Genomic DNA, 12,546 nt, shown 5'->3' on the forward strand with positions numbered 1-12,546 from the left:
CATATCAAGTGACCTGCAGGAAATCGTAGCAAAACAGTTATAACATAACAACCTGATATAACATAAAGTTTATTTTGATGTAAACATATACATATCAAACTTTAATGTGATTCCAACATACATGTGAATGGAATTAAATTCTGATAAATAAATATTAATACCAACATCACAGTCATACAAAGTAATCAACAAGTACAGAATATTGTATCTACATAACATAGTATTATGTTACTAGTATGAACTATTTGTTTTTAATCATGTTTAAAGATTTACAAAATTAAATATATTTGGTCTTCTCCAATAAAAAAACTAGAAATATACTGTTCACGAAAATCCTTATATGTAGTGCAAATTAAAACAAAGAGAAATTCGTCTTATATATCATTGTTTCAACAAAAAGACCATTTTCACTTACTCCTTAGATTTTTTCCATACCGTCCTTGCACGACTTATTATTGTTTTCACGAGACATTTTAATACGCACATAATTTAGCCAGCGTCATCGTAAACAAGCAATTGCTCTCGATTCGGGGCACAAGGCCGTTTCTAAAGAATGGCGTTGAAAACTGTGCCAATACTCACCGAATCGAGGACGTTTTTCAGCCAAAACAATGAACCAGGAAAAATGGACGCACCTGACCTTACTGCCCTTGGTATTATAACAGTTCAAAAAGATTTTTTAACGATGATTCAATATTCGAGCAATTGTTTTCTTCTGTTATTTGTTTTGTATTAAATCAAATGCTCGAACATTCAGCTTCAAAGTTAAAAAACGTTTGTCTTCATAATAAATAACACTGTAACTTGTTTATTTCAAATATATTTTTATATAAATTTCTGCAACATTTTTTTAACTTTAAATTATTTTCTTATTATCTTCACTGTTGTTACTTCACTGATAAAACTCCATTTTCAACGATAACATTAAAGAAAGAAAAAACGTATATAGTTGCTAAACTAAGTAAACTCGATGTATCGTGTATTCACCCGACTTTAAACATTTAAAGAAAGGAGTGAAAGTTTTACGTGTTCATAGAGATTGGATATCCACCATTTTCTTTTCAAGGCAAGATTTCAATTTTAATCAAATTTGCTTGAAAGCTTAAGGCTTTCTGTATGCTAAATGTTTGATAAACGGAGTAAAAAAATACTCTTGACTCAAGTAAAACATAATAATTAAAGACGGTATTGTGTCAATTAAAATTACGCCGCCTGTAAGATGCCATATCATTTACAGTACTCTACTTAATCTAAGCCGATTTCAGAAACCGTTCATTATTAGCTCATTTTAAAGTCAACATGACACTAAGATTGTCATCTTCCTTCTTAAATGTCTCAAAATATGCATTTAATAGGTCAATGGTGATCATCCCTTGCTTAGTCTCTGATCGATACGGCGACATATGGCTGCATCGTGACCTACGCACAAGAAACAGATTTGACAAAGGGCATGAATAAGTAGTGTTGTAGTTGAAACTTATATACGAATCCATAAACTGATAAGAGTTGGCATACATTCATTTATAACGACTTGTCAAAATAATAAATTGCAATCTTGAATATAGTAACAATCGGCATCGTGGTCAACCAGTGTTCGAAATTAGTTCGGTCAACCAGTGTTCGAAATTAGTTAAATCGAGCTAAAAATGCCCGCCGCGGTTGTAACAGGCTGGAAATTATATAGCAGGGATTGTTATTAAGATAATACTATGTACTAGTGTTAGAATTCGGGATTTTTCAATCAAAAGTCTTATCTAGATGGCTTAGTAAAAAAATACGTTTTCTTGTTTTTAATAACTGTTTGACCAAATTAAAACGATATAATTTGGTTAAGTTGGCAGCTCAAGTACATTTGTAGGAGCGCGTTTGTCATATATCCTATTCAAAATATTCAAATTGAAGGTTATTAATGGACATAGATGCATTGCTCGCCTTTTTTAGATTTCGTAATAAGTTAAAATTGCTTTAAAAGGGTGTGTTATTTAAAAAAAGAATATCTACAAAATTTATTTAAACAAACTCGCAAAAATGAACAAAGTGGTGTAACAACGAGAAACTAAAAAAGTAAAACAAGGATATAGACAGATAAAAGACGAAAATGCTTCGCAACTTTTTCCGAGATCTTCTCTACTTGAGGGATATTGCGACTGTTGTTATGACGCCAATTATTTTGCTGCCGTTTCTGTTGGTAGAAGGTGTAGGGGAGGTAATTTAGAGATGTTATTTCAATACTATAATTAACTTTCATCGTTTGAAGTGTCATTTATGATTTTTTAATACATTTTCATCAATCTAAATTTCGCACGTTTATTCTCATACATGTGATGTTTATTTACGCATTGTCCATTCATAACTTTCTAAAGATGCACTGAGACATTTAGGTATGTTAATTGCCTTATTAACAACGATATTAATCAACATTTGTTGTATGACAACTGATTACTGTATGTTTAACAACCACGCTGAGGTTTAATTGCCTATTGTCATGCTTTTTTACTATTGTTCATATTTTCTATATCGTGTTTATACGTGGCGTTTGAGCCTTTTGCAAGTTTATAGACATTCACATATTATTATCAATACATTTTAAAATACTTTAAACAAATTTCAAATTAATTATATTTAACTAGATACACTTCTTATGGTTGTGTTTGTATTAAATATCTGAAACAAAGCAGTGTTATTCAAAGAGCATTTTCGGAACAACTAATTGTTTTATTTGTGAAATAACACGCTTTTTAAAAAATAAATATATGTGTAAATGCGTCGTAATAAGGGCGTTCTTTTAACAGTCGCGTTTTGTTTAATTATTGAACTAACGGACTTTAGTTTTAAATTTGTGTAATGCGTCTTATTAAATGCGGTCTTTTAACGGTAGCGTTTCCGATTTCTGCTTCTTCACTGATTCTTATGTTCATGTTCAGGTAGGAAAATGTGCGTACTGCGTTTGTATGATGGCGATCTTCTGGATCACAGAGGCGCTTCCTATTGCTGTGACGTCACTGATTCCTGTGTTCCTCTTTCCAATTGTTGGCATCCTGTCCATCAAAGACACGTCACATGAATATATTAATGTATGTATTAATGCCCTCTATTGACAATAAGGTTGGTCTTTTTTATTTCATTCAAACATCATAACATTTATTACGATCAGATCAACCTACACGGAAACAATCAATTATCCTTTCTATATCCGTATGAGAAAAGTTTAAGGCATTTATCTTTTTGTATAAGGTTTTTATTATATAAATCATGGTATTAGCCGAAGTGCTTGTCAATAATTAACATGTTAGCAAGGGATAAAACGTTGGATTTCTCGGAAAACGTTTAATATTTTTAAACACGATGTACACGAAAGTGTTTGTGCATTCAGGCCCTTGAAGGCCAATGCATGAATTTACATGTATTTGACATTCAATTTTGTTTAATTTTGTATTACTACTTGGAAATTGCTGTTGTAAATAGCAATGGATGGAAATACGCTTTAAAAAAAAACATATGGAAATTTTAACCGCGCTTTGCTGATACGTGGAAAAATTAGATAAAAATAAGACTGAGAATTGCTTTAAGTTTTTTTTTTGTGATAAATGGGCCAAGCTTTCAACGTTCATTCATAATTATAAACTGAACATATTTTATATATTATATAAATCCTTTTTTTCTTTAGCTCATGTACTTTCCTGCCACTTTCCTTTCTGTATCGTTCTCATTAAAACATTGGAAATGACGGGGACGCGCAGTAGCCGCCATTTACTTTACCAAGAAAAAATTAAAGGAACAAGGAGCAAGGCCAAAAACACTTCAACCTATTTTTTGTAATTTAAAATAGGGAATAAGTATGAACTAATGTTTCCAGGAGACAAACATGTTGTTTGTGGGCGGGGTGATCGTTGCGGCCGCCATTGAACACTGGAACATCCATACACGTCTCGCCCTAAAAATCCTTCTCAAGGTTGGCCCAGATACAAAATGGTGAGGATGGTTTGTCTATAGAATGAATATTACCAAATATCTAGAGTACGGAACACACGCAATGTCGATTTAGAACATACAAAACACATTTAAAGAAGTTACCAGTAAAGCTCCAGCAGCTTATGTTTAAGATCCACTTTCTGTCTTATAACCTTTAAGACAATTTATAATACCACCTAAGCCAATGAAATGATATTGCAATGAAATATAATAACTCTTTACTGTAGCCTCAGCGTCTATTAGGATTTTTATTTCACCCTATTTCAGGTTGATGTTAGGTCTGATGGTCCCTACTTGGTTTATGTCTATGTGGATCAGTAACACCGCTACAGCTGCCATGATGGTGCCAATAGCGAACGCCATCCTTATGCAATTGAAGGACACAGAGGATGAATATAAAAACAGTAAAAAAAGTATACACTGCCCGCTCGAGTAATTGTAGTGAAAGCTTGACTATGGTTTTAAAGGTTTTATGATTTTTTTAATTATTATTTAAACAGTCGATTATATGGATACATATGATGTTTATCTTCATTGGGATCATAACTAAAGATAAACGTTTGACAAACAATGTTCATTTATTGATAAGACAATTAGATATAATACATTGGTATAATTGCAGAGACATAACAAAAATGAACCTGTGTTCTCCATTGATTTTCACTAGCGTTCAACAACTCTGCCATGGAACTTGATGACATCGCAGTGAAAGTGCAGCCTGAGGATGACATAGCCAATGGTGAATCAAAAACATTGAGCGGAGAAATACAGAAAACCGATAACAATTTACTAGACGGTCTTCCGTATGTATATTGTAATGATCAAGATAAAAAAAGCCCAATTAGTTTCCTGATTCTGTTTCATCAGTTTATGGGATAGATTATTTTCACATTTGCACAAATGTTTCCATGAAAAGAAAGAAATGGAAAAACCCAAACAAAGTCACAATAGTAACAATGGTTTGCTCGATTTGCAAACAAGATATCCTGCTAAAACAGTTCACGGTTTTTGGTTTGTTGTTATAAGTAGTCAACACAATCTAATCCTTGAACATTTTATGTCGCAAACTCAAGTACTTGCCTTACGTCATGAAAACTTCTTAATAAAACAAAAATGCACGGGATTAGCATACAAAGCATAATTATGCATGTATTGTATACATGGCATAGAGATAATAAAAAATGGGATATATTGTCAATACCTCGCTAATCATACACGAAGTAATTTTCATAAAGGCATACCTAATTAAGATGTTGTAGGTCTAACTCCTCTACGTAAGCATTCTTAAATTTATATCCATGTAATATAGAGAAAATGTTTTGGAAGACAACACAAATGAGTCGTTTACTCGTCTATGCAAGTGTCTATCGTTGAGCATCGCGTACTCGGCCAACTGCGGGGGCATCGGCAGTCTCACAGGAACTGTACCAAACCTTGTCATGAAGGGACAGCTCGACATGTAAGAAAGTATATACACCTAGCATTTTTTTCTTTGTGTTCGTTCCATGTCCCCATGCGGTACCCCAACTATTATTGACGAACTATTAATGTAAGCGGCACGTTTGTTCTCGTGTGTTTTCTATTTTTATCGGTTTGCTAATGATTCAACGTACGTACATGTTCACGAAAACAAGTTAGATATACCTCTACAAAACAGCAACCACAATAATAATCCGAGATAAATTAAATCTTGGTTACTGCACAAACAACAAAAGGAAAACGAATTCGTTTTCGTTTGGTTTTTGAATCTTCCGTTCAATATTGGCAAACAAAAACCCAGACTACCAAAAACAATGTTAGCTTATTTCGTTTTCATTATCTAACTCACTCATTTGTTATCAACGCCTTGTTTCCAGGAAGTTGGAGGAGTATGGCATTACGCAATCTCCAATCACATTCGCCACGTGGATGGCGTTTGGAATACCTCTGTCCTTTACATTAGTCATCATTGTCTGGATCTGGCTGCAGGTCATGTTTCTCAGATGCAAGTAAGTCATTCTTACAAATATTCTGCCTTACGTAAGTTACGGTACATTGAAAATGTTTGAGTTGTTATTTATGATTAGTGTTTTATTGTTCTGTTGACTGTCGTTTGTGGTTTATGTTTGTGACGTTTTGAATTGTGGCCGTATGCACACTTTGTTCATAAACGTTCAGACAAGGCTGACGTTCTGTAATGGTCATAAAACCCCAGAGAGTTCAATATGGTTTTCTCTGCCAAGGCGGTTAACCCAACAAAGTTTATCCGAACAGTACTACAACATACTAAATTAAAAATTACAACATATATAAAGTTATGTTTTCTATCCATTAAATATCAGTTATACTTAATATCTATGTTTAATAATTTCAGTAAAAGATATACAATTGTCTTTCTTCGTTGTATTCATCTTCTTGACAACGAATTTCAAAAGAAACAAATCAATATAAAGATACTCGAGTATCTCTTGGAATCCCAAAATGTCTACCAGTTTCAATAAATAAAGAAGTTTAATGCTGATTTCTGCCTTTACATAATATGCTACCTGATGCGTTCTCCAAAGCTATCAAATTGTCTTGGATTAAACTAATCCCCGGCCTACAGTATGAACTGTTTCTTTCGCTATGCCGTCATTGAATTTCCAATTGTATTTATAGACGGCATATCATAAACGTTCGGTCGATTCCGACATCGTTTCTCTGTATTCTAACAAAATGTGTTTAGCATTTTGTTCAAGTAAAATTTTGATCAGGTAATGAATAATGTTTTTCTTTTTTTTGTTAAGATAAAGTTTTGATAAAGTAATAAAACCGTATCGGTTTCGGGCAACAGTTCAGAAATAATTGTATCTAACGATATTTTGATATTGTCTTGTGACGCTCTGGGTCTCTCGTTATACGTTATCCTTTTGTTTTGTTAAAAAGGATTTTAGTTAAAAACTAGTTCACCAAGCTTGTTCCTGTGATTGCTATTGCTATTTTATCCTGTTCAGAAACGGGGAATCGTATTTTATGTCTTCGTTTTTTAACGTCGAACTACAGCTTGTGTTGCGTAACAAAACAGCTGTAATTCGTGCATCTAGGTGCTTTTATTATGCCCTAAAATCATATTGGTTTAATTAAGAATACTAGTTTCTGTTGTGTGACATGAAGACAGGACATAGTTGAAATGTCCTTACTTGATAAGGCCCTCATAACGTTTCATTACATGCAGAAGTAATACTATATTGGATTTTATCACAGAAATTGTTGCGGATCCAAAAACCCGGAACGTGTAGCTAGGGTGAAGGCTGCAGTTCAAAGGGAATACCAAAAATTGGGACAAGTCACGTGAGTTCCAGATTATGTATATAACTGTTAATTTAAGCGATACATTAACAAGATTGGAGCTTGTTGTGGGCATACTTTTATTCTTTACTATTTAGTAAGCTTTTCGTTGCCTCGTGATAAAATGATTGGGAGTTTTTTCAGACAATACCACACCAAAGTATGAATATATTATGGCATGATAGTTTAAGAGCCGCTACCCTTATAACTTGGATGAACACTGAATTTTCAGATTTGGCCAGGGTGCAGTGCTGGTCCATTTGATAGTTTTGGTGATCCTATGGGTTACGCGCGATATGGGCGGAGAATACGGCTGGGGAAAACTCTTCAAAGAGGGGTGAGTATAGTTTGCGGATTTATCCTGAGAACTAATCTCTGCGTGTTTTGTATTCCCAGAGATGATTCTTATAACAGTATACAATTTTGTTAGAGATTACTCTGTTTAAATAATCATTTAAGAATAGGTAGAAATTTCAGCCATTTCCACCTCTTCCAAAAAGTCCTGAAAGTAATAAAACAACATATGTATGAATCTATTTTTTCTTTGAAGAGTTTAGGTACTCAAACACTTTCGCGAAAACAATAGTTAGATTATCAAACGTGTTCGAAAAATCCATAGGGGATATTATGGTAAAAGGTTGTTATAGAACTTTGAGTTTTTTTAGTAAAGTCCTTTTTTCTCTAGACCGATGGTCGTGTGCGACTCAACCAACAACCAAGTGATACAATTCTAAAGATCAAGGAACTAACCTAGTATATCTTTTATTTTATCACTGTTAGTATTTTTAGAATAAAGATAACAATAATTTGCTTTATGAAAGATTTCCAATTCTACGACAAGCGAAAAACAAAAGATTTGCGCATGCGCACTAGGACACTGTGTAACATAGTCAGAAAATGCTCCCATTGTGTTCATTTCATACAGGTTGTGCATTAGATCCGGTGATATAGTATTCCTGGAAAGATTGTTATAGGGCATAAACCTACCATAGTATTTGAAATGAATAATTCAAAAACGCATATCTATGACTTAAGTAATTAAGTAAGCTAATTCTTTTAAATGTCGAAGGCATTTTTACTATGATTTGAAGGCTTATCGCCGTATTCGATGAACTACATCAAAATACATGGATGTTTCGAAAGTCGTAGATCTTTTTGTTAAATACGGTTTTGCAAGGGAAATCCAGGTTTGTGCCTATTTGTTTTATTAGCATTTAAATGTCAGCCTCAATTGGAAAGTTGGACAGGAGGCGACTTCCTTATTAAGTGTATAAATATGCCAAGAGTGTGTTCATCATCTCTGACTAATTCTCTTGCATTTAACATGGCCATGATTCAAACATTCATTTCCGCAGCATTAAAACCCTCCCATAGATTCTTGCTTCTCCTTGCAGGTTCGTGAAAGACGGTGTACCAGCGGTGTTTATAGCCACTCTTCTATTTATATTCCCTTCGAAAGTTCCTGAGGCATTTTGTAGAAGAACTAACGGTTGTAAGCTAGACTCCAAGATATTTACTTCCACATTTACACTAAAATGAGTTTTGTTGTTGTTATACTTTTCATATTTTAACCATGTATCATATCCACCTATTTGTTTGCATATGGTTTAAAGGTTTAAAGGGCAATTAGCCGAGTATAAATATACATTGTAAAGGAAGCCAGGACTATACTTCAGGGACCCGCGAGCCGTTGAAGCCCATATTATCGTGGCGTGCGGCGGTGGATAAGGTACCATGGGGTGTGGTCTTCCTGCTCGGCGGAGGCTTCGCTATGGCCAAGGCATCAAAGGTAACGTGCATAATATTTAAAGTCATTGTAAATAATCTGCTAACAAATTCACGAAGTTACTGTCAACAAACGCAGTATTGACTTTCGTAAATCGACAACAACGATCTAAATTCACAAAAACGCTATGCATTAGAGGTTTGTTACATATGTGTTCCATAATCATGCTCAATGCTTATTTATTAGATGTTGATTTTCATACATTTGTTACCGACTCAGAACGAGATATAAAGATTTTAAAAATATTTTCATCATAATGTTTTCGCGGACGTTGAAGTGTTGACAATTTCCCAAAAATTCAAATAAATAATATTGTTTTTTAATGCATTATAAGTTCGTTACCCTGAGTTCAACAGTTGCATCACACGATGTCACTTATAAGTAATCTTTCTAAGGGTGTGTGTTATGGTGGAGCGGCTGAGTTAGGAATTCAGATTGATTTAAGGCCACTTCCGCTATATCCTTTTAAACAAATTTAAATACATAGCAATACAGTTACTCAGATCATGTTTCTTACCGCATGTATAATTTAACAGGAGTCCGGCCTGTCCGCCTGGGTTGGGGAGAAGCTGTCTGTTCTCGATTTCTTGGATCCCTGGGTGCTTAACCTTGTGCTCTGTTACATCATCGCCGCCATGACGGAAGTAACGTCCAACACTGCCACGTGTACGCTCATGATGCCTATCCTGGCTAACCTGGTATGTACATTGCACCATATGTTTATAATTATTCAATCAGAAAGCTTTTATTTATTATACGTGTTATAAGTCGTGCGAATAAGAAAACACTTCCTTCTAAATATAGGACCAGCTTTATTGCCTTTCTAAACTCGGTAAAATGGCATACACCGATATCAATCTGTCAGAACTGTTCTAAATTATATAAATGAACTTTTCGTTTGAACGTTTTAATAAGTTATATACGTACATGTTCTCAGGCAGTGCATCTGAAACAAAGTCCCATTTATCTGATGTATCCAACCGCCATAGCTACCTCATTCGCCTTCATGCTGCCTGTGGCCACGCCTCCTAACGCCGTCATCTTCTCATATGGCTATGTCAAGGTCACGGACATGGTATGTTGGATTGCTATGACTGTTATTTCGTTTTCTTTGGCTAGGCTTCGCTTAAACCTAATTTGCGATGATTACTTTACGTCAATTGATGAATAAATTGCACAGCCTTAATTCATCGTCCGATAATGGAAACTATTTCAGTGGATTTTTTTATAAATTCAAAGGTCTTATCGCTATACTAATACAAGATAATTATTGTACTCCTAAATTGTTTAATAGTAAAAGTCATCGTCACATTTCAAACCATGTCGTTATTGTTTTTTATCTTTCAACTCTGTAAGATGTACACTAGAGACTTTTTTACACAAATCGGTGCAACAGGTCAGTGACTATTTTAATTTCAGGTTAAGGCAGGATTCGTCTTGAACATAATCTGCGTTTTGGTGCTCATCGGATTCACAGAAACGCTTGGAAACAGGCTGTTTGATTTTCACACGTTTCCACCGGAAATAGCTCTACATTACAATATCACGGCATAACATTGGACTTCGTATTGTAACTGATTGAATATGATCCCGTAAATATAATTTTTCGATAAACTTTAATACATAGTTCCAGCCAACCGAATATATACATGTTTTTGTAATGAAAACATATATACATATTGTAGGGGGCTCGCCCTAGTTTCACGCTAGTGAATGTACTTGACGCAAATTTATATCACAACTTCGCTTCAACTTATTTTAAGTCGTGTGAACATGCTCAGCTTGGCTCTCAAGTAACCAACTCAACTCTGATATTACGCAGACATTCTGTAGTTCTTACCAATTGTCAACCACGTATTGGAAACAGTTTATAAGTTTTAACAGTTTTATTGCATTAATAAAGATGAAACATCACTCGAACTGGGTACAAATGTTTATACAGAAATATTATGTATTTATATCATAATATTCATTAAAAGTCACTAGTTTTCGCTGGAGCGCACGTTCCGAAAAACCCGTATTTTATAATATAATTTATTTGTTATATTATTTATTAATCTAGCGGTGTTATTTCTGTAGTTCAACGCGATTTCAATATTGTTCTGGTAATGCAATCTAAGCGAGAAAACTCACAAAAGTCACCCTACTTGCTTATAAAAGTTGTCTGTGCGTTATATCTTCAATATGTATACTGCACTAGTAGGACTTTGTCAATGAACGTTAGTAAAACTACTTATAAATGATCAATTCATACAAAGTCACATAAGTTATACGTTTGCTGAGTGATTATTTTATCAAGTAGTTCTTTAATGTTACTATTGTAATTATTTCAGTTGAAACTCAGATTTATTACTTTAGCAAACGTAACGTGGTTCTGCACTGAACAAATGCTTGACTCAGACTCCTTGCCAACGAAAATCTTGGCGCTTTTATACTCGCACAGTTGGCAAAACGCTACTACCAATAAGAATGACGGCAATGCCACCCAAAACGTTGGCAGTGCCAAGAAAAATTATGGCAGTGACAACGATTTGAATGGCAGTCATGTGACTGCCACAAAATAGAACGTTTATGTGAATCAAAGGCAGCCATCTTGGAAAAATATGTAACTGATACAAAGAAAGGCTCCGGACATAGCCTTAAGTTTTGGAATGTAAACATAAACAAATCAAAAAGATGAGTCACCTTATACATGACTGCACTTGACCTTAAACGAGCGGAAGTTGCGCAGAAAAACAAAATGGCTGACATTGTGCGAGTACAGAAACTTTACGATAAATAATGCAAGAAATATGGATATAACGTCGCACCAGCGGTGAGGAAAACAAATGCATCTTAACACCAACATATCGAGGAAAGCTATTGTTGAACGATTTAAATTTAAAAGCATGCATCTGTTGAAAACGTTCACTAAATGCTTACAATTACCGGGTGGGGTAAAGTTTATCTGAAATGCACTTTTGGCAAATGTAAATACAGAGTCAGTTCATGATACTTTTACCCCTCCGAATATCATCATGTTCTGAATAAAATCGGGTAAGTGTTAAATAAGATAACTTTAAATTATATAGGTTACATTTATAATATATTTATGTCAATAACAAGAACAAGTTTAACTTTAAATTAATGTCTTGTGTCCCAAAATCCGGGCACAACAATATACATGTACTTTAAACGGCATTTAGTTTGTTCGACTGTTGGTCAAGGGCACACGTGCATATATGAATTGTGTTCACTAAGTATAGCTTTGCTTTGAAACATGCCAGATGACACATGTTTTTGATCCCAATTGTATTATTACGTTCTCTCTTTTCTACATTTGAAAACGTGATGTAATATACGAAACGCATAGGTTTCGTTTTAAAATAAGAATTCATATCAAATTGAAAAGAATCCATTTCCAATGCAAATATCATACACAAATCATATGGAAAGTTTTATTATATTTTGTTGTATGCGATTACCACCTTTTGCAATAAAAT

At 34.2% G+C, this 12,546-nt stretch overlaps 1 protein-coding gene across 1 annotated transcript; it reads left to right on the plus strand.

Annotated features, from left to right (window-relative positions):
- Positions 1 to 2,098: 2,098 nt before the first annotated feature.
- On the plus strand, positions 2,099 to 10,650 carry LOC128232733 (solute carrier family 13 member 2-like). Its single transcript, XM_052946449.1, has 14 exons — positions 2,099 to 2,206; positions 2,925 to 3,074; positions 3,857 to 3,972; positions 4,240 to 4,376; positions 4,640 to 4,775; positions 5,282 to 5,431; positions 5,829 to 5,960; positions 7,195 to 7,281; positions 7,511 to 7,615; positions 8,673 to 8,752; positions 8,955 to 9,067; positions 9,601 to 9,762; positions 10,002 to 10,139; positions 10,484 to 10,650. The coding sequence occupies exons 1-14, from the start codon at positions 2,099 to 2,101 to the stop codon at positions 10,616 to 10,618; spliced, it is 1,749 nt and encodes a 582-aa protein (XP_052802409.1). The 3' UTR covers positions 10,619 to 10,650.
- Positions 10,651 to 12,546: the final 1,896 nt, after the last annotated feature.

Source organism: Mya arenaria, chromosome 4, assembly GCF_026914265.1.
Source record: "Mya arenaria isolate MELC-2E11 chromosome 4, ASM2691426v1".
NCBI classification, from domain to species: domain Eukaryota; kingdom Metazoa; phylum Mollusca; class Bivalvia; order Myida; family Myidae; genus Mya; species Mya arenaria.